Genomic DNA, 24349 nt, shown 5'->3' on the forward strand with positions numbered 1-24349 from the left:
TATTATAAAGAAACAACATCATTAAATTCTCTGTATTTTGAATTAATAACTTGGGCCACTGAAAGTAGAAGAAAAATGTTAGTTCAATATTTCATTTAAAAAGCAATTCTTTTACAATTAACTACTGTTGCAATTCTATGTGTATTGCAAAAAGGCAATAGAATCTCTCCTGTCATTTTAGAGAACAGCTTATATTCTTGCATTCAAAATGCATTCCAGTGTCAACATACTGAAAAAGTACCAAGTACTACAATTTAACTTATGCTTATTATAGTGGAGTATTACAAAATCAAAGCTCTTTTAAGCCTCAAAAGAAGATCCTCAGTCATTATACTATATTTAAATAAGCTAAATAACGTTATGCACACACCTTCTTGAAATAATTAGGTCTGCATTGCTATTTTATATTTCTTCTCACAGTAGGACATCAAAGTTCTTATGTATCATATGCTATTTTCATGACAATAAGCATTTGCTCAGTCACCCCCCATGCTTCCAGGTGAAAGCTTTTTGTTCTTTATTCATTTTTTTTTTTGTGCTTTGCAAATGGTAGATGATAGTTGTCACCATCCTATCACACATAAAATGCACATAGTGCACCTGAGTAAGAATGATATTGTTAAACCAGAAACAGGCAAAGAATGGAGAAAGATTAAATAGTATTGAAAACTTATTATACAAGCAATTAATTAGGTTAATTCAGATAGATGTGGAGAATTACTTTAGGCTTATCTGTAAACAAAAAGTGAGAGAATCAAAAAAATTAAATAGAACAACTAAAGTTCAGATTTTCATAGTCACTAACAGTGACACAGATTAGGAATAAGAGGTAGATTAAGAAAAGTGCAAGAGCAAGTGCTGGATCAAGGAACCAGCAATGTTCAGTATAATAAATAGAATGTTCAGTATAATAAATAGATTCCCAAATACTAAAGAATCTATTTATTCCAAGTCATATATAGAACAAGAGAATGTTGAGTGCGAATTACAGATCAAGTATAATACTACTAGTATGAGCTCAGGAAAGACTGAAAATTACTAGAAAACTTTCCCCTTGTGAAAGAGAAAGTAAACTTCTGAATGCAATTGCCAGTTTATACCTGTGATGATCACATTCCATTTGATTTGTTAAAAATTCATATTGGTATAAGTGATCATTACACAGTATTTGCAAATTCTCTGCAACCATTATCCTAGATATTTTTCCATTTTGTGAAATAGGTCACTAACATAATAAATTTTATTACCTTAAAAATAAAAAAAACTTTTAAAAGTATTAGTAATAACAAAGTGTTATCTTCCTTATTATTTCCACTGCTTTCTTTTTTTTATCATTTTGCGCAATATTACACTGGAATGATCAAAACTTTTTAAACTTTAAACTTTATTACAATAACTTAAATTACAAGGTTTAAATTACTTAAATTACAAGGTTTAAAAGCTTATATGGAGTTTTATAGTACAATGATTTTCACACAAGTTTGTCTGATCTGAAATTCTGCAGTATCATGAGGACGTATTTCATAAGCAAAAATAACACCCCTTATGTCACTATCACAGACAGACAGAAGTTACACTACTTTCTCAGTACTTTATTTGCACTTTTTCAACAAAATGTTTTATTGCACTGCTATCTTTATAAAGAAAAAATATATAAAAAGACCAGACTAATAGAAGGATTTTATAAGCTGTTATATTTTGGCTTCTTGGTTTTTTTTTAAATCCCAGTTAGAAGGATTTTCATATGTCCTTTAAAACATATGAAGGCATCACAGATGATTGAATAAATGGGATAAGACACAATAAATTAATTATTTAGCTGAAAGTGAAAGGCAATTGACCTGCTACAGAAAAATTATGACGGTAAAAGGTAAAATATGATTTCTTTTGGAAAGAATTTATCTTCAAAGGAAAATCTACCAAACAAGGAAATCTCAATCTTCTTGTTAAAAATTATATTTTCAGAAAAAGTAAAAATAAATAACTTTATGCAGCTATTATTTCCCTTTTGTGAATCATTGCTCATTCTCCACAATGCTGGAAATTCAGATTACATTTTCAGTCTTAAAACAACTGGGTAAAAGTATAACATGTATATTAGTATAGGGATATTAACATACGCTGGACACTGCTGTCCAGCTGACTTGGCAGCTTTTGCAGAACAGCTTTCTTCTCTGTAACTCCAATACTTCTACCACCATGCTTCATGGCGTTGGATCTAGACAAACTAGTGAGCCATGGTCCTTTGACTGAAGTATACAAATAATTTAAAGGTTTGCTATGACAGATATATTTAGCATTATAACATGAAAATATACATTGCCTCTTCCTGAAGGTTTTTTACAGAGATTATATAATACAGAAGAAGTATTGGCCAATACGATACCCATTGTATTTGCCACATCGTTCAGCTATCATAAACTCAGTGAAGAGCTATAAAAAAACAGTTTTTGTATTAACAAAAACATTGACATTGTTATGATCTTTTGTCAATTTTTTCACAGATATTTTAAATGTATCAGACTATCAATTAAGCTTTTGCATCCTGTAGGATGTTTTTCAGTTACTAATTATTTAGTTTACAAATGTTATCCTAAGGAAAATTTAACATAAATCCATCCTGGAACAGTATAGCCTGGTAGCAACACAACCCTTAATACCTTGACAGAGAAAGAGTTGACTAATCTAAATTTCATGTAAAAAAAAAATCCTATCTTTTTACATTACTAAAATGCTGATGCAGTGCTTCTTCCCTGTCTCAGTGCTCCATGTCTTCCTGATCTGTTTCTTCAGCTGTCTTGCTACCAGCAAAAGGGTGGTGATGCTTTATTTCTGCCTGGCATTGCAGTGATGTCATGCAAGAACGTGATTAGAACTGGACCAACAAAACTAATTTTTCTTCATGGTTTTTAATACCAGAAACATTTCGAGTATGAGTAAACATAAATGTGAAGTATGTAACAGACTTCATTATCTTCTGTCATCTGTAATCTTAAATATATTTTGTTGTACAATTTTCAGGCCACTGAAGTTTGGAATTATACACCCATGTGCCCAGTAAGATCCAAAACTGATTTAAGCCAGCATAAGTATACGACTGTGGAACAAAGATGTCTACTTTGATATGGATACAGGTGAAAAAGAGACTATCAATTTTTAAAGAACTTACCCACAAAAGCATGAAAATGAATGTAAGGTAATCTCAAGGAGTTGCATGGTTGAGCATCTAATATATATACTTTGAACTTCATTAAAGTAGTTTAAAAAAATAAAGAAAACCCTTTCAAGACCACTCAGTGCACTGTTGGTTTAACTGCAAGTGTTTAGAGCAGTTACCTTACGGATACTATTCCTGACCTATCAGGAAAAAAAAAGACAGTGATGAAACTAGGGTGATTTTGTATAAATCATGTTTGAAATAGAGAATATGTAATGCTGAAATGCAATACAAAACTAAAGCCTCCTCTAATTTTTATCAAATAAATAAGTATCAAGCATACTTATTACTTATGTCACAGATAGTAAAGCAATACAAAAATAATATAAAAAGAAGAGAACCATAGAATCATAGAATAGAATGGTTTGGGTTGGAAGGGACATTAAAGATAATCTATTTCCAAACCCACTGCCACAGAGAACTTTCCACTACACCACGTTGTGGTCAAAATTCCACCCTGTCTGGTCTCGATCAACTCAACATGGGGAGTGCACAACTGCTCTGGACAACCTGTTCAATGCCTCACTACCATCACAGTAAAAAATTTCTTCCTAATATCTAATCTGAACCTACTCTTGTTCAGTTTAAAACCATTCCCCCTTGTCCTGACACTATGTGCCCTTTTAAAAGGCCCCTCTCCAGGCTCTACTGTAGATTTCCTTTAGGTCTGAAAGGTGCCATAGGCTTCCCCCAGAGCCTTCTCTTCTCCAGGCATGTCCACATCGTATGCAGCTATGCACAAAAAGCAGGGAATTACAACCATTTCTGTGTAAATCTGTCATGACACAAATAAGTATATGGGAAAGATGATTGCCTATATCTGTTGTGAATGCATTTTTAAAATCACGACAAAGCTCAATTTTTCGAACACTACCTGTACTTCTCAAACTGTTTTACTCAAAATTAGGCTCCTGTCTCTACACTTCAGTTGACTTTGATTTGAACAGAAAACTCATTGGTCACAAAACCCAGCCAAAACAGTCAAAGCTCAACATCTCTGATAGTACCTACAGAGAGATTAATATCCATATCTATATATCTTGGACTGAGAAACTCAGCTTTAGACCATTAGCCAAACAGAACAGAAATGTTTAAGAAAGAAACAATCAGAGAGAAATGAGAGCGTCTGAAGCTGGAATAAAGCCACAATGACAAGAATTTTCCCTGCACCTTCTATCCAATAGTCTAAAAGCCCATGGTGTTGCATGGGAGAGAGAAGGAAGCAAGAGTATTTGGGGACAGGTTACCAGCACAGCTTCCACTGACACTGTGGGACTTTTGATAACCTGAGTGAGGATTTCATACAATTTTTTAATATAGTCACAAAGAATATACGCTTTTTGATTATTAACCACTAAATAGGTGATTCAGAAATTCCACAGACTCCCTGTTCATCACTACAAAATATGTGGTAGAATATCCTGAATTTTAGTAACAGTTACCTCTCATATTTCCAAAAATGCTTGTTAGAAAAAGAATGCAGATGTGTATAAAATTAATTCTGAAGAATTCCACCAATTTCTCTTTTAAGTGGCTACATTTAGAGCACTTAATAATTGTAAATTAATCTATTTTGAGATGCAGAAATTTACATCTGTTCTTTATTTCTGCATCCTTCAAAAGGAATCAGAGCCCATAGAGGACCATCATTTAAGTAAAATCATATGTAGCTTGTTAACCTCAATACCAGCAATTCTCACTCTTATCTCTGTTCTCCACACAGAGACAACGTCTTTTAATTAGCTGTTGTTAGTTTTTACTTTGTAATGTGACCTCATTGTGTAATTACCTAATTGCTTAGTAAATTTATTTTAATAAATAGAATATGTTTAATAAAACCAAATCCATTAATGAGATACAATTTTTAATAACTGATTTCACAGATAGAGTTCAAAAATCGACTGTTGACTTACATTAATTCTCAATGTCATTAAAATATCATCTGCATTCAGATACACAAGGCTAGAACAAAGACATTCCATATTGCAAATTGTTTAGTCTGCCATTGTAATATTTAAGAATATTTTCCTTTTAATTCCAAAAACAAAAACAAAAACAAAAAAATCCAACAACACAACACTTTAATAAACATTCATGTATCAGAATGTATTCAATATAAGAGCCCCTTCTCCCAGGCAACTTGCAACAGGACAAGAGGACATGGCCTCAAGCTGTGCCAGTGGAGGTTTAAGTTGGATATCAAGAAAAATTTCAGTGAAAGGAGTTCATCAGAACTTTATATTCATCAATACAATGACAACTGGTAGTGTCTTTGTTTGTATATGCTTTCAGAAAATGAAAATCAACAGCATCTATATTTTGTAAGTTTTGAATCTATTTGATAATTTATGGGCAAGAATAATATTTGTTGTACAGAATGGAACAGAATTGTTTTTTCTTTATCCTTCAAGAAGCAAAATCTTTGAAAAAGCTTTTGGTTCTATGCTGCTGAACAAGACTCTTCACAACAGCAACTAGAATGGTTAAAGATATTACATACAAAACAATCAAGGTAGTAGTTAAATGACCTCAGGATTCAAAAAGAGTCAGTGAAAATTTTCTAGAAAAGATGATGTCTTCAAGGAACTATTTATGACTGGTCTATGGTGAGCATTTAATCTCTGCTTCTGAGGAAGTTAAGAATGAACAAGACAAATCTCTGTAAGAAATATTCTAGATATATTTGAATCTGCACAAGTCCTTTCCAATAGGATCTACATTCAAATGTTTGTCTTCAAACGTTTTTATATTGTCTCTTCACAAAGGTTCAACTGCTTCTACCATCCTCTTTGCAATTGCCAGGACCTGGATGGCAAATAGAGACATTCATGCAGAAAAAACAAATATCTCTAAAATATCACCTCATGCTCCTTGGTGCAAGACCACTCTATTTCAGATTGCGACAGCTAAGGACTCTGACTCCATCATAAAGCAGGGATTTATGCCTTTATGCCTTTGCATCTTTTGCACTGGGGGGATGCTATTTTTTTTTCCTTCTATACACTATGTGATTTGTTACAAGCCTTCATTAGTCTGGATTTCTTGAAGAAATGTCTGGTTCAATCAACATCCTGTCTTTTACACTGACACAATATTTGATTTATTCTTCATTTCTATTTTTTAGAAATACTTATTACATTACTCATAGAAAATTGTGAGGATGTCTCTAAGGACATCCAAATGCCATTATTACTATGAGGATATGATGGCTGGGACACCATCATGATTTGTTTTTCCAAGTTTATTTGAATTAGTACAAAAGGATTTGAAAGCTCTGAAATTTCTTATGTAGCCTTGTAACATTTTTTTTCCCTCAGGATTTATATATCAGCAATGTAAGTTTTATGTTCCTGTAGGAAGATCATGCAAATTCCTTCTCTTTCACAGTCCAGCTGCAATGCAAGGCCATGAAGATATTCCAAGTTTACAAACAAATGCAACATACGTTATAGAGCCTGAACTGTGCTGCAGTCTTGGAAGAACTGCTAGCAGCAACAGTGAGCTTCTCTGTCTACCTTGTTTAATGTACTGCTTGCCATCTAGAAGACCTTAGGAAGTCAAAGAGAGTTTTGATTGTCTTATGCAAGACAAAAACCTTACCACAATGTAACCACATAAACTTTTTAAGATCAGTAGCCCACATTCGCAAATTTGCTATTGCACAATCAACACACCACCCATAACTTTGCAAGAACATTACGTATCACCATTTTTCAGGGAGCATGAGATGATGTATTTCTTGTTGATTGAGATGTCTCTTTTTTCAAATAGGTAATTTTGCAGCAAAGACTTCTATACTCTAAAAATATTTTTATTGTGTTGGTCATAAAGCAGTATATCTTTATTATTATTATATGTGCATCAAATAATTTTCTAATTTACTCTACCAGTGAACTTATCTGCAGATCATAATAAGTGATTGTTTAATTCCCCTTATTCTTGGTTTACTGCCATAGGAATAAGTTTACAGAAAATAATTCTTCTTTTCCCCATTCCCTCTTCCCTCAATACCAGCATACGCTACAGCAAAAAGTAGAAATAGAATTATGTGTAGCTATAAAACACAAATAAATATTTCTTTTTAGGTCTTTCCTTTATTGCAACTATCATGCAAGCAGGCTGGCTTATATTAACCAGGAGTTTTTTTCTGCAGCTATGAAAATGAAAAAAAAAAAAAAACCAACAAAAACAACAAAACAAAACAAAAAAACCAAACCACCAAAAAAACCCTATAAAATATCAATTTCATGCAGCAACTTATGATTGTGTCAATCTTTAAATAATTGCTCTGTATTTGCTTATTTTACACCTAGAAAAAATAAATTAATACAAATATTTTAATTTCTATTTTTTTCTTACAATTAACTTCATTTTTCAACATTAGATGCTAGGATCTCCATTCTCAGGAAGCTTTAACCAAATTTAAACCAAGTCACTTTCAATTCAAAGTATTTGTCCTAAGATACCTAACCACTCCTTTAGTAAAACATCCCTCTCTGTTGTCACTCTGAAACTGACATTATAATACAAATACACAAACACCTGGCACAGACACTGCAGAAAATAGAGCAAATCATACCTCACTTTTATTTTAATTAAAAATAAGAAATTTTCTATTTCTTTTTCTTTACAAGTAGTGAAGCCATGAATGAAGTTCAAATCTTATTAACAGATTTTACTATTGCAAAATATTAATTTTTTACTTTGGGTTAAAATATTTGACACTGAATGAGTAAAAACATCCAGCCCAATTGTGAAATACAGTTAACTTCACTTTAATTTTGCCATCCTTTTGTTCTTCTAAGATGAAAAACATTAATGTTGCAATAACCAATGACTATTCTACACTATAGTGGGATCTATCCTGAGAAAGCCAAATTAAATAACAGCTCTTCCAGCTTATGATCTCATTAAAATTTTTGTTGGCAACAACTGTTAGAGTTGGATCTGTTACACAATACCATAGTCAGCATAGAACAAACATCTTGGGGCACCTGATTTTCCCCAGACAATGGCAGTCTTTCCAGTTAATTTATTTATTTGGTAGCTATAAAGATTTTTGTATTACTTCAAGTCATAAATATTTCCTTAAGCTACATACAATATATTGATACTTCTTCTTCTTATTATTATTACTATTAACAGAAGCACAATTTTTGGAATTTTTCATTTAATTTAAATTCCCTCCTTACAGAAAGAAAGGAAAAACTGAAGTACACAATAAAATTAGTCAAATCGTAGTAGTATTCGATGCAAATGAATACTAGGCTTTAATATCCACATACTTACTTGTGACCCATTTCATGGGCAATTGTAAAAGCCAGATTCAGACCATTGTCCTCTGCAATTATACATTTTCGTTTTTCACTGCACATTCCACTCAGGTATGCTATACCTAGGAAACACAACCACCACATTCAATTATTTTTTGTTATTACTAACTTTATGTATTATGGCATAATTAGACCCAAACAAGACTGAAACCTTGTTGTGGTCAGAACCATCCAAGTATATAAACAGATATCTGACAAAGGTTTACTTACTTGCTTTGCAACCAGTGGTAATATTACCTCACAGTAATGATTACATGGACTGCAATGTACAGAAAATTCATTCTTTAAAAGCATTGCTGGGTACCTTAATGAGATGTGATAGAACACATTTATGGATGTCAGTACTGCTGTAAAGGAAAATAAATGTCTACAACAATGGGAGACAAGTTTGAACAGGTATTTCCTCTGACAGAATAAGAGCACAAGCACAGAGTTGTGCCCCTACAATTATGACTACTAATTACTCATAAAGTGTTCAGCATATTAGTGGTTTTATAAATGTTTAAAAGAGTCAGATGTCTCAGAAGAGTTCACAGGAGACTGCAGCTTGTGAAACATATTTAGTGTAGAAGCTAAAATACCTTAGTTTTCAAAAAACTAAGGTTTCAAAAAAAAATTTTCAAAAAAAATCAAGCCTTAATGGTAGGGTTTTGAGTTCAAGCTCAGCTTCTTAAAAGTAGAGTGTCTCTAATTGTAAAAGCTTGAGGAACATGAAGCTTAATGTGAGTAATGGTAAATTTTTCAGACCACAAACACATTTAGTGGGGACAATTGTCATTGTTCATCATTTGAAAATTTGGAGTAAGCCATCAAAACACTGTTTCAAGTGTTTGGCCTTCTTCCCAGGAACTTCCTTTCAATGAAGTGGTGCCCTCCAGTTCAGCATGTTCACTGGATTTTGCATCTAAAGGTCAAGTTTGAAATGTTTGACAGTATTTGAAATTCAGTCATAATTATCATTCCAATTTAATAAGATAAGCCATTCTTCTTACAATCCAAATATCTGTCAGTCTGTGAGCACAACACTTCACCCACAAGTAGTAGTAAGCCCATCACTATTCTGCCAACTTTTGAATATTGCCCTCAAAAGAACTGGCTGAAAGCTTTTGGATACAGAACTTTTGACAAAAACTGCTGTCCAGGACTGAAAAAAACAATAACAAGTTAAATTTGAATAAGGCAGAGTATTGCAACATTTACTATTTGTTTCCAAAATAGGGAATAGCCATTGGGATACAAAAGAAAAAGCAAACTCTGGTCAAAGAAAAAAATGTAGTCCTTCGAATGAGACCTCATGCTAAATGTAGGTATCACTTATACTAACTTGAATAAAAAAAGAGAAGAAATGCTCTGAAATGTAATGTTTTATTTCAAAAATGTTATGTTGCAATGACTGAACTATAACCAAGAATATTTCTAAAATAATTTTGTGCCTTATAATTCCACAATTATATGCATCCTGTTTTAAGATTTGATGACCCAACTGAAAAAGATAGAAAGACTTTTAATGCTGGAGCTTGAAGTAGTACAACTGGTAACAATAACAGAAGAAGTGAACATCAGGGTCCTGACTTCAACCATCATCAGTGAACTTAAAAATTGGTCCAACAAAATAAAAAAAAATCACTCTTGCCATAGACAAAACCTAGTACTGCATTTTGAAGTGCTGGGAGCAATTCTTTATTATAACACAAAACATTCAGAAATATTCTTCTCGCTGCGCTGGTTTTGGCTGTGATAGAGTTAATTAAAAAGCAGCTGGTAAGGAACTATGTTTTGTGTTTGTGTGAGAACAGTGAGGGTAACACAGGGAGGTGCTACATGTTACTCAGCAGTGGTTACACAGATTCAAGGCCTCTCCTCCTCCTGGCACCACCTCACCACCAAGAGAGCTGGGGCTGGGCAAGACACCAGCAGAGACTCAGCACAGATGACCCCAGATGAGCAGGATATTCCACACCCTGTAGCGCTATGCTCAGCAAAAAGAGGAGGCAGGAGGCTGCCAAGGGGCTGATGCTCTGGAACTGGGCAGCCTTTGTTTGGTTGGTGGTAAGCAATTGTTTTCAGAAGCATCATTTCTCTTGCTTGGCATTTACTTATCTCTGTTATTTTCCTTCTCATTATTGCTATCATTATTACTGTTATTTTTATTTCAATTAGGAAACTATTTTTATCTGAACTCATTGCTTTTTTCACTCTTACCCTTGCAATTCTCTCCTCCCATTTCACTGTGTGGGGAGAGAGCAAGCAGCTATGTGGTGTTTAGTTGCCATCTGGAGCTCAGTCATGACAGTGTTGATGGCTATTCTCAGTTGGATAAAACTTACTTGCTGGGATCTAGAGAAAGAGAATTCCCAAACCTCCCTCTTCCTGATGATGCTCAGTGCTAACAGAAAACTGTATGATAATCTCTAGCTTTCTCAAGGGAAAAGAAGTGCCCTAACCTTCTTCTAACCTCTAAAATGGCAGGTTTTCCATACAACAACGTGAGTACTAACAGTTGCTGTCCACTATTCTGATTGCCCCTCCTGTTTACTCCCAAGGAATTATGAATGTTTCAATTTCATATCTATTCTGCAAAAGAAGCAGTCAGCATTATTAGGAATTTTTAATAATACTCATATATTGATCATATAATACTCATATAGTACTCAAGTAATGCTCATATATATCCTCACATATCGCCAAACATGTTTCCATACTTGGAGTTCTTTGAAGAAAATTGATTATGTTTGAACTTTGTAAGTTTGGCAGATAAAACATAAGATTTAAATTTCATTGAGATTAAATTAAGATTGCTGATTCTAGAAATGCCTGGAAGCATCAAAAGCAATTAATGCTTTATGACTTCTCCCCTATTAACCAAATTCAACCTTTGTACAAGCCACATTCAACAGCAACTACTGAGTGTAAATCAGCCAACTACTAGCTGTGAACTAGTCTTATGTATTGTTTTTGATTATGAATTTCACATGTAGTGAAAAAGAAACTGACTTCAGTAAGCAGCTGCTCTTGCTTGGTTGTCTGTGCATTAGGTAACAGACAGAATTTCTTCTTTAAATATATTTTTATTCACTGAAGCTTCCTGTGGTTTATTAACACAGCTGGAACTGCTCCAAGGTTAAATCCACATTAAAAAAAAAAAGAAGAAAACAAAACCCAACAAAAAAAGAACCCCCCCAAAAAAAAAAAAAAAAAAAAATCAATGAACAATTGCTCCCTTGTTATGATTAAGATATTCCTAGTGAACCCCATAGCCTCAACACACTGTTTCAAATTAAAACATTTAGTATCTGAAAAGTATTAGCTAGAAATCAGTAACTTTATCTCACCAACAATATAAGGAAGGATCTGATTATTTATCTATAAAAAGCTATGGTTTGAAACAAAAAAAACCCACACTTGATTGAATACATGTCAAATGTTATATATTCAAATTACTTCCCTCTGTGGATAACTTTTTCTCAAGTTAATTCAGAAGAAAATACATGCCACATCAATTAGAAGAGTAAAGTTGCAGCTTTGTGCCTGAGGAGAAGCATTTTCTAATCAAATGTGTAAATATCCAAATGAAATAAATGCTGTTTCAAAAAAGTGGAACTTTTCCCCAAGTTATAGCAGTAGTTTATTACTCCTGCTATTAGTGCTACCATTAGAGATGGGCATTTCATTCTACAAACTGTGACAAATGTTCTTGTTTAAATGTTCTTGTTAATAAGCATCTTCATCAAATCACCAACCTACTTATTCTTTCAAATTAGGTGCACATCTACACCCTTTCTGTTGAAAAGTGCTAGTTCATCTGACAGGGATGTTACACTTAACACTTCACCAGCTGAAGTATCTGAACAAGTCTGTTAGCTTTACCTATTCATTCATGGCCAGCTGCCTGTAACATAAATTTCTCTACCCATGTTAAAAAGGCAATTGTCAGCATTGCCCCCAGGAACAAAAACTCCACAGTAAATAAACCCCAAACAGAATCACAGTAAGTGACATGCAGTCAAGCTTACAAACATTGGTCTTCCTTACAGTTACCATAAAACACATAGGTTTGACTGTAATACTGCATTCTAAAAGGCTAAAAAACCGTTCTTTTCCTTGTAGAATGAGCACTGTAAAAATAGAGTTAATATTCTGGAACTCTAACCACCCAGATTACTTACTCATCCCACTTACATTCCTTTTCCTCTGAATTTCCTTGGTTTCACAAGACATTAAAGATTTTTTGTCATGGTATTAGCCATGTGTTTATTCAGAACTTCCAATAGCATGATCTTCATTTGAATTATCAGTGGTGCACAAAACTCACAAGCCACTAAAATTGAAGCATAATTTAAAGCCCAAATACATCTGGCTTTTGATTCACAAATAAATGTCTTAAAGTAAAAAGTACTTTAAAAAATATTTTAAATGAACTGGCAAATCAATGGGCTTGTCAGCATAAAAAACATTATTTAATTGCACTTGATTACTAATCTAACAAATTATTTTTTTAGCAGACCAGATGCTTTTCTTAAAAAGCAGGAGATAAAAGTTTTCCACCAAGCGGACACTTCAAAGTCTAATTTGCACAAGCTGTTCTGAAGAGAGACACAGATGACTTCCAGGAAAAACAAGTTTTGTTAGCTGTCTGTGAATCAGCAGCTCTTAACCACGGCAGTAATCAAAACAAGACAGTTAACAATCAGAAACCTCAAATACAAAATGCAAACAAAGCCCAGGAATATTTATTTTTCTCTTTTTAAGTGAGAGACATAACACTGAGGGCAAATATACCTATATGTGTGTGTGTGTTGTATCTTCACAAACACACATCACTGCAAGACATCAGAAAAAAAAGAGATACAATCAAACAGCTTCTGTTGCATTATTTCCAAATGTAACTTAAATTTTATTCATGTCTTTTGTTATTTTAAGATTTATGTACATCTTAGAAAATCCATGCTTTCAGGAGAACATCAATAACTACACTAATTTATGTGTACTAATAAGTGGGTGGTTTTATGTTTCAGAATAGACTATTAAGCTTACTCTTGCACGTTGAAACAAACTGCTGCACTTTAATCCTTAGAGCGGGGAAAAAGAATAAAAATGGAGAGTGTGTATGCATGCCATACACATAATTGCAAAAATAAATTTTGAATGTGTGTTTATACAGTTTTAGGTTTTTAGTTCTTGTAACATCTGAAGAGTCCACAGCCTGTAAGATGCTATTAGAGGCATAGGACGGCAAAAATACTCGAAGATACTAATTTTCTTCCAAAATGTAGCCCACATGGAAAAAAATTCTTCCAAGATGAATACACAGAGGAGAAAATAAGTAAATTTTCCCCGCTGCCCATTTCTGGCCTTTGCTGACAAGGGATGTAGGGATGCCCTGAGCTAAAGGCTGGCTGCATCAGTACTATACTTTAACAGCCAGCAAAGTACTTATTCTCTGAATTTGGGTATTACTTCTTACCTGCATCTACCTGGGTCCATAACATGTCATGGCAAATAACTCTAGAGTGTATTTGCCTACAACAGTACATATTTCTCTTTTTATGAAGACTGCAGAGGGGGAGTTCTAACTCAAATACAAAGCTCTATTCATCTATTCAAAGTAATTTATGTCCCCCTAGACCTCTGTCAGCAATTGCAATGATCAGCTGAGAAGATCTAATGAATTTAGCAACTCCTCTGGCAGAGGTCATTTACATGTATTTGACATCTTATGTCCCACTGCATACCTTACTTACTCTTGTACTACTACAGTCTTTCAGACAAAAGTATTTATAGACAAAAGAACTATTGTGTCACGGGTTAATAGAAGACCAACATAATGATTTTTCTGTGTTTTCCTCTTCTTTACTACTCGGTCCTAATACTCAGTTTACTCAGCTGATCATGAGGACCAATGGTATCCTGGGTACATTGGGAAGAGCATTGCCAGCAGGCTGAGTGAGGTGATCCTGCCCCTCTACTCAGCTGATGAGGCCACATCTGAGTGCCATGTGCAGTTCTGGCCCCAAGAAAGAGAAAGGGCCAATGCAGAGGGTCCAGTCGAAGACACAGAGATGATTTGTGATCTGAAGCATCTCTCTCATGAGGAGAGACTGCAAGAGCTGGGCGTCTTTAGTCCAGAGAAGAGACAACTGAGAGGGAATCTTATTAGTGAATATAAATATCTCAAAGGCAGATGCCAAGATGATTGTGCCAGACTCTTTTCGATGGTGCCCAGTGACAGGACAAGGAGCAATGGAAATAACCAAAACACAAGAAATTCCACCTCAACATGAGGAAAAACTTCTTTACATTGAGGATTTCAGAGCACAGGAACAGGCTGCCCAGGGAGGTCATGGAGTATCTCTCTCTGAAGACATTCAAACCCACCTGGACGTGTTGCTTTTTCACCAGCTCTAGGTGAACCTGCTTTTGCAGGGGGATTGGACTGGATGATCTCCAGAAGTCCCTTCCAACCCTAACAGTTCTGGGATTTTTGGAGAACTGGCCCTTACCTTTAGAACTAAAAACCTAAAAGATTCTCTGATCTCTTTCCTCAGTGGCAGCAAAGCCCACAACTTCACATATATACACTGAAGACAAGTATTTTTCTTAATATGCATTACCCTGTCTATACTTCCATCTTCTCTTTCACTTCCTTTTCAGTATCTTGCCATCTGTGAACAATTCTTTTTGTCAGTTTTTTACTGAACTATCCAGAATGCTTCAAACCATATGAAAGCATATGCAGGCTACCACTATTCCAAATAGTTTATGAAGTAAGGCAGCTATGAACTCAAGGATACTTTCTTCTAGTGTAAAAACTGACAAATAATTCCCATGTCTTCTTTTTTTACTTAAAAGCCACATACAAAAATTTCTTTAAAATGTAAAGGAAAATATTTAAGGCCATAACACACTGTAACATGGTCACAGTGTACAGTGAGTATACTTTTTAAATCTTTTAATTGTCCCCTTTTTTATTTTTAAAGGCAACATCACCAAGTGGAAAACATGTCCATGAAAATATGCATGAACAGGAAAATACACAGATGGAAAAGAAAACTGCATAGTGTTAAATGAAAAGCAGAAAGTCATAAATTTGGGAAAGTCACAACTTCCTTTTCTCCTCATTTAACCTTCTTTCTGTAATCTAAAGAGAAAAAAAACCCAACTTGAATAGATTGTATATAATTAGTGTTAAAGAGGTCCTAAATGATTCTACTCAGATGAAAAAATGAAAAATTGGATATGAAGTTTTCTGCAATAAAAATTTTCTTTGCTTCATATTTTGTCATACTATGAACATGAAAGAAAAACCAAATGTAGCCTTTCTAAGAAGTAATTCAATTTTCTAAGAAATTGAAACAGTTTAACTTCCTCATGGCATAATTTTCATGAGCTACTTTTCTATATGTTTGTTTTACATGGCATAGAAAATTAATAAGAATCTTGATCTAAATTTATAAATTAAGCATTTGGACCGAAGTAGAAATGTCTACTTTTAGGACTTACACAATGAAGACTTTCAGTTCCTAAATTACCTGGGTAAATTATAAGAGTGCCTTATGAAATCTTCGTGGAACTGCTATATACAATCAAATAAGATGTGACTTTGAAGACACCTCACTTAATTTGGCAACAAAACTGAATGAGGCTCACCTAGTAAAGGGAAAGTTTGTTACTTAAAGAGCCAACAACAAGTTTCAAGCTTAGCATGAGAGCAGCTCTTACCAAACACATGCATAAATAAGTTAATCTTGAGGATATGCTTTTCACTGATGCATTGGATAGACATGACAGATAGGCAGCTTACTTTGAATGATTATCACATGCCCCAGATAATGAGTTTGGGCCTGCTTCCTACCATAAAACTTTATGTACAACAACAAATGTCTTTGTTCTCTACGAAATGGTGAGATGGATGTCAGTGAACTCTGCAGCATACCACAGGAAGCAATTTTAATAAGTAATTCAAACTTGGTTTCTGTTTTACAACTTGTTCTACAATTACATCTTCTTTAAAGGTGGGCAATGTGACAATGCTGCTTGCAAGTCTTTCAGGCTTTCCCACACAGACCCTAAGGAAACACTGCTATGAATGAATTGTCACAATCACTGGGAAATACATAAACCAAAGAATACACTTCCCTTTTACTTCTTTACCTTTGTGACTGCATGCACTACTACTCCAGACTGACACACTTGTGTAGTGCTACAAGGTGCACATGCTATGAAGACTGTATCTTATTCATTTGACTGTCTCTACACTTCTGAGCACGTACATATATTCACTTTTCTTTTTCTTCTCTTTTGGTCTTTATTTAGTTCATCTTTAATTTTTCTTTTTCAAACCTGCTTTTCTTAAATAAACCTGTTTATTAAAAAAAAAAATTACCTTTTAGTTTCTGGTCAGGACACACTTAAAAGAGGTGTGGTTGGCAAGGGTAATGTACTTATGAAGCTGAATGTAGAGAATGACTGACCACAGCTGCTGCTGCAAAGAAAACTGAACCCAAGAGAGACTGGAGAGCGAGTTTTAGATAAATGCCTATATCAGTTTAGTGGATTAACTCCTTGTGGAAATGTTTATGCCTGAGTTAATCAAAAGAAGATGAATGGCTTCTTGAGTTAGCCAGCCCAGCAAGGGGTAAGTGCAGCTCAGCTCAAAAGAGAGTATAAAAACTGAATAATTGACAAAATGAACTTTGAACAGAGCAATGGGCTTGACCAGGCTTTAACACACATATTCCTCCCCAACATCAGGTGATGCTCAGCATCATGGCAGTGAGCCTATGAGGGCCAATAGTGAGAATGAGATTTGTATTGTGATCCCACGGTATATTGCAATGGCTACACAATGGCTTGCGCTGATTCCAGTATATTGTCATATCATTCTGCTAAATCAAAATCCCACATAATATCAAATGTCTTCAGGTAAGTACATTTTGTTTTAAACATTAAACCCTCTTCGTGTGGAATACCTAGTAGAACTGGGTCATAGAATTCTGACCCTCATGAATTCAAAATATGCACAGAGGTAAAAGTTAATTTCTATTATCTTTTTGAAAGATAAAAGAAAAAGTAATACTGTTCTATACACCATCCATACAGAACTAGCCTTTTCTAAAACATTTTCTCTTCCTTGCTGTTTTCAGCTTGAGTCAAGTTCTGTTCAGTTGCTGGAAACTAATCTCATGTCAGAGCAGGCACTAGCTCTTCAAACTATCACAAAACAAGTGGACCGCTGTGAACATCTGGAACATGCAAGTGACTATCTGTGTTTAATAGTGCCACACAAAAGCTTGATAGAGGAGGTCTTGAAACTGAAAATTCTCTCTGAAGTTCTTTTAAGAGACAAGTTATTCCTCAGATCATTTAAAAATAAATTTCCCATTGTAAAAACAGATAACAGGAAAAAAGTATCATGAGACCTGCATTTTTGCTTCTGGAACACTTTTTTAGAAATAAAACACCTGATATATGGGAACAAATCCTCCATGCTTAAACAGCCTGATTAGTGTTGGATGACGTGTATCTGGTATTTGTCCATTCAAAAATCTGTAAGAAATAGAAGGCACATATTTACTAGGACAACTATTTAAAAAGAGTTAACTTAAACAAAAAGAGAGAACAAGTTCATTTTCTATTGCAGTGTCCTGGGTTGACTATATGATGCTTTTATCCCCAATCATCTGTACTGTTTATGTTGAATAATAATTTTTGCACTTCTAAGACTTGTTCTGAGAGTGAAGGGGGGAGACAAGAAGCGCGAAGTTTGTTTTCAGAAAATGGCACTCACTCCTCCACATTCCTGCTCCTCTACTGTGTTGCCTGTGGATGGACAGACAGCAGGACAGAGCTCTCCTTTGCTTTTAGTTAGTTTTAGCTAGCTGAGGCAAAGAAGTTCCCTGGACTGTATTTTTTTTCCCTTTTCTTTGGACCTGTTCAAACCTGCTCTGGACTGAACACCCAGAAGAGCACCAGCAGCTCTCACCTGTGGCCCAGCAGGCCGGGCCAGGGCTGCGGCATTTCCAGCGCCAGAGGGACTGATCAAAGACTGAGTGAACCAAGCTGCAGCCCAGGGAGGGGACTTTCTGAGTTTGTCTCTCTTTTGGAGAGGCAAGAGGTTTCATTGTTTAATATTGTTTAGGTTTTCTTGTTTAGTAAACAGTTTTTTCTACTTTTCTCCCAGGAGGTATTTTTCCTGAACTGGCTGGGGGAGGGGCCAATTGAATCTGCTTCCTAGAGGAATCCCTCTTGGGGCTCTCTCCCGAATTTGTCCTGAACCAGGACACCCAGTATAATTGTAGAAAATGTTTTGGAGGCTTGTAAACTGAAGTTTTTCCTAGGGTATGACTGTAAAAGGGAAAGTAGGAACAAAACTTTCTAGTCTGAATTCAAAGGGACATACCTTTGCCAAAAAGGCAAATACCTGCGACTACTAAGAAAAAGAAACTGACCTCATTTGATGAAGACAACTCTTTCTAATAATTTGTTACAGCTTTTCTCTCAGATGCTTTCTTGCTGCTGCCAGTTTTTAAATTACCTTTTATTTTAAAATTTCATCACAATTCAAACATATTTTTATAAAAATAACATACAGAAAGGCTTGGTCAATTAAAAAAATATATTAAATGCCTGGGATATATGAAAACACCCCAGTATTTCATTTAAAATTTTTTTTTACAGTCTTATCATTTGATGTCATGGGCCCTGGTTTAAGGAAATAGGAAGCACAGTGCACAGAAACAGGATGTTGATGAAAATGCTGATATAAGTCTAAGTTTTAGACTTCCAGGGAACTATGCAGGGGCTTTAAAAGTTACCCTAGTTTCTAAGATCAATTCTGAGGCAGCTTTTATTTTCCAAATGGACATTTGACATCATTTCTGTAACCTTAAAAAAAAATCTGCTGGCCTTAAAATTTGAGTGCATATGTTATTTTAAGATTTAATGTCCTTCGTTATTTGTAAATAGAAAAAACAAAAAAGCAGAAAATACTTATTGCACTCCTATTTTAATGTAAATGCTGTATGTTTATAACTCTCTCTTGCCTCTGATTCTGCCTCTGAAAAAAATTAATTCTCCCCATAAAAAACGTGATGACTATATGTAGTCCTGGAACACCAAATGGTACAATTAGTTTTCAGAACTGCTTCCACTGCTGTGCAGTGTGAGTTCACTTTAACATATTTTAGACTGCTACAAGGCTACAGTTCTATACACTTGGGTCAAAATGTATCAGCATCACAGAGTAAAATACATACTGGAATTAATTAAGAATTATGTCACTCTATCCAACTAGTGAAAATATTCATCCAGGTGATTATCTCTCTTCTTGCCTTCCTGATATCTGGATTTCAGTTCTGACATTCATAAAGTGTGCAGCTGCTAAAGCTGCCGCCATGATCTGTACATCTACACACATTGCAATGCCTTTGAATTCACTTCCTATCTCATTACATCAAATAATTTTTTTCCTGAATCTGTTTCCCAGGCTTGGGTAACATCAATTCCCCCTACCAGTTTAATCTATTCTTAATATATCACTGATGTTTTTCCTGGTCCTTAAAAGAATTACAGCCTTGAACCCTATTAAGCTGATTCTCCTGTAAGTTAGTTTCTGGTGCTTTCTTCCTGGCACTCACATAATTTTCACCCTATAATACATGATTTAGACCTATTTTTGTTCCTGCAACAAACTATGAGGAAAACAAGACTGTCTTGCTTTATTTGCAACTAATTTTATTATACCAATGCTATGGAAATGACCTCTGTTACAGAAACATAAACTTGTTCCTTGACACAGAGGATTTCAGCACAGTAAAACACTTCCTCATTTTCTGCAACCAGAGTGATTCCTGTAAAATACTTCTCAGGTTTTTATGATACACTCAACTTTAAAGTGATATTGTTGCACCCTGTGTTTTGGGTTCAGATTTGGGGTTCTGGTCTTTGTTAGCTTACTGGTTCCATGTATACTCGCGCATCCCTGTGTTATCCCCCCCACGGAAGTTAGCCCCAGGCTGCCTGCCATTGGGTTTTCTCCCCTGCCACTCCTGTGACCTCTCTCCCGTCCGGTCCCCCGGCAGTTCCATGCTTGTCACCTCATTCTTGCAGTCCCACTGGCCCTAAACCCCCGTGTCCGCCCCCGTTGTGTCCCATTGCCTGTTGTGGCAACGTCACCGCCACGGCGTCTGTGTTCATTGTGTGGAGAGCTCCCATCCTCCCCTGTCCCACCCCTATATCCCTCCGCAGCACCCCAGTCTCGGGGCCAGACTCGTCCAAGCGAATCTGGGAGCAGCCACGGCTTCTCCATTGCAGCTTCCACGACCAATAAAGCGCCCAGCCGCAACGTGGATGGGTTTGGACAATTCCCTGCCTCTTTGCTTCCTTCCCTCGCGCCGATGACAAAGCGTGGCCAGCCCCCCCCGGAGCACAGCCACAGAAGCGCCCGGAAGTAGCAGCGGCATTGACCCTGACAAGGAGCCGAGGCACCAAGCCTCGTTCTTGGAAGCTGGTTGGGGCAAGAAAAGTGACACGCCGCCGGAAGTGGCAACCAACGTCGGGGCCGTGGCCAGCGCAGAGTCGTAGCACAGGCAGAGAGCCACCACAGAGCACCCAGGATCCGTGCAGAGAAAGCGCCACAGCTGCGAAGCCACGCCACTGCCGAAACCAGCGAGGGCCACCACCAAGACAAGTGAGTGCGGTCTGCACGGAAACCCGCCGCCACTGCAGAATCGCGGTCCGCGGGAAAAGTGCTCCATGCTGGACTGAAAACAGGAAAAGAGCCCCCAAAGTAAGTCAGTGACGTCTCCGCCACCCATGGGGAAACATGCCGTGTTTTCCCTGTGGGACTGGAAGCATAACTATTCGCAGCCACAGAAAGCCGAAGAACGGACGCTTCCTGGGAAAGAAAACCCTGGTAGCAGTTTCATTTGCAAAGATTTCGGTTTGGTTAGTACTTAGCAGGGAGGGTTCCCGGGCTATACTCGCCATCACTTGGGTGGGCTTTGCCACACTTCCAAGGGTACAGAACATGCAGTGCACAGCGTGAGTGGCGGCTGCCAGGGTCTTTCATGTTTTTTTGGGTTTTTTCCCTCTTTTTCTGCAACGGGGGTGAGGTTGTGGGTAGAAATAGCACGGGGACCATGCTATCGACCCAACAAAGGGAATTTTATACCCAAGTTAAGGGGATTTTATCAGTGAAGGGCCCCTACCCCAAGAGTTCAGTCAAACAGTTTGTACGATGGCTGTGTTTCTCCTTCCCACACTTAACTGCGGAGGATGCCCACAGGGCAGAGTTCTGGGAGCGTGTAGGGGCCAGCCTAGCAGAGGGAATCAACAGGGATCCCTCCATAAAAAGCTGCTTCCCCAAGCTCCATTTATTAATATTGCAGGTTGTAAAAACAGAGTCCGCTTGGAACACGAACCGGGAAGGAAAAAAGCCATCAAGAAAATCCGTTGCTTTCCCTGAAACTGCTTCCCCATCCTCCTCTCCTACCCCTTCTTCCCCTAACCCGGGTGGGCGGGGGGGGGTACCCCATCGATATGAGACGCAGGGAAGCTCCACAAATGTGGACCGTGCTCCTGGCTCCCCTGAGCCCCTCTGGCAACCCCGCCTTAGCAAAATTGGCTACTTCGCTGAGGAACCAACCCCAAGCCCCTTTCCCAATCCCTTTTCCCCGGTCAGGAATCCCAGTTTCGGCACTACCCTGTGCAGTTCGGTTTCCTTGAACCCTTTTCTTTGTTCCCCTGAGGAAGCCGCGGCCATGTGGTTTGGGTCTTTTTCTTCCCAAGATGGAGGGCGGCCACATGGCAGGGCTTCCCCTTCATCCCCTTTGTGCCCATCTTTGACGCCACCCCCTCCTGCTTCCCTGTGGGCGTGGGCACCGCCTACTCAAGGCATTGGGTTGCTACCCCACCCCCTGTTCCCCCTCGGGTGGGCATTCCCTCCTTCCATGTCCTGCCTGCTGCAACATCAGCCCCACCCTCCCCCGACAGGGAGGGTTCTCTCACCTCCACACCATTGTCCCAGGGAGAAGATTCTCCCCGCCCTGTCCGCCCCATCCCTCGCACCCCGCCTCCACATCCTCCTGCTCCTCGGACACCTGGGGGGGGAGGGGGAAGGGGGGGAAGGGGGGAGGGGAGGGGACGGGGCCCAATCTACTAAGTCGAGCAGTTGCTCCGCACTCCAGTCTCCTACACCATGGGAGGAGAGAACCCTACATGGACACCCCTTCCCTATGAATCAGTAAAAGAGGTCTGCAAGACGTTGCGTGAATTCGGCAGAGCAAGCCCTTTCTTTAAGGGCATTCTAAAAGCAACTTTAACATCCAGCACCGTAGTGCCAGCAGACCTTAAGCATCTGTTCAGCTGCCTGCTTGTCCCATCAGAATACAGCCTGTGGGAGAGGAGGTGGAAAAAACTGGCAGCAGACCTGCTTCCCGAAATCCGAGAAGGGCCTTACAGCCTGGATTTTGCGGAAGAACCAATCACCCTAGACCATCTTGTGGGTGAGGGAGAATGGAGTGAAGGGCAACTACAGGCTCAGGGAATTCCAACGGCCGTGCTGGACATGTCCAGGGGTGCAGCAGAGCATGCATTCCTGGGCATGCCCACCAAGGATCCAGCGGTACCCTATACTGCAATTAAACAAGGTGTTGCAAAGCCTTTTGTAGATTTTGTAGACAGATTCCGGGCAGCGGTCGAGAGATGGGTGGAGAGACCCGAACACCAAGACGGACTGGTCCTAGAAGTGGTGCACATGAATGCTAATTCAATGTGCAAGAGAATCATCCTATCACTGCTGGCCTCACCACTGCCGACCGTCGACCAGATCATCGAGGAGTGCACACTGAAAGCACACCTGATGGAGGAGGAGGCCCCAAAGAGACCAAGAGACAAGCTGGTCACATCAGCTGCTGCTACTCCAAGGAACTCAGCTCCAAGGCAATTTCCATCCATGTGCCAGTGCTTCCACTGCCATCAGGAAGGACACTTTCAGGATCGCTGCCCACTTCTAAAAACTGCACCACCTGGGATTGCGGGAGGAGGGAGGGGGGACGGAAACCCCACCATTTCAAAAAACTAGGAAATGAATGTGCACTTGCCTTGCATGTTGATAAAAATGAGGCAAGTCGTGGTGCCATGAGGGAAGCTGCGATTCACCATCTTGTTCCATCTGTAAGCGGCTACCTCTCAACCACTGACATCAGGGAGCCTTATCGGCTCCGACTTACTAATCCCATAAACATTTGTTCCCAGGACTGGTAGTTCTTCATAGCGGACGCAGAGCTTCTATCACACATCTGCCGCTGTGAAACCAGGAGGAAAGAAGACCTTCTGAACTGCAGGTACCTCATGGTTGGGGACACAAAAAGCACCCCACTAGAGACAGAGGTTCATCCGGTGATTTCCACCCTTAATCCGAGGCTCTTCTATCTCGCAGCATGCTGTGTCCACCCCCCCCCCACCCCTTCCTGCCTAAGGGCCAGGTAATTGCACAGGCAATTCCTATTCCTCGTGCTTTGTGCAATGACTTGGAACTCTCAGTCTTTTATGCTGGGAAGTTGGGAGAGGAAAAGCCCCTCATGTGGTGTAAACTCAAGTGCGAGGGGCATTCTACCTATCTTCAGGGGATGCTGGACACAGGGGCAGATGTGACGGTCATACCACCACACAAGTGGCCGTCACACTGGGAGCTGCAGAGCATTGCCATGCCAGTCTTAGGACTAGGCAGGCCACAGCCTGCAAGGCAATCCAAGAATATTGTCCAAATTAAGGGTCCGAACGGGCTGCTGGCCTCAGT

At 38.0% G+C, this 24349-nt stretch overlaps 1 protein-coding gene across 1 annotated transcript in view; it reads right to left on the minus strand.

Annotated features, from left to right (window-relative positions):
* The window catches only part of ADAMTS19 (ADAM metallopeptidase with thrombospondin type 1 motif 19), a 140255-nt gene that overhangs the window by 53869 nt on the left and 62037 nt on the right, over nucleotides 1–24349 (minus strand). The window contains exon 8 of the mRNA XM_054003270.1: nucleotides 8507–8612. Within this exon, the coding sequence (XP_053859245.1) occupies nucleotides 8507–8612 (106 nt within the window). The remainder of the gene's footprint in view (nucleotides 1–8506; nucleotides 8613–24349) is intronic.

The sequence above is a fragment of the Vidua macroura genome, chromosome Z, assembly GCF_024509145.1.
Source record: "Vidua macroura isolate BioBank_ID:100142 chromosome Z, ASM2450914v1, whole genome shotgun sequence".
NCBI lineage: Eukaryota > Metazoa > Chordata > Aves > Passeriformes > Viduidae > Vidua > Vidua macroura.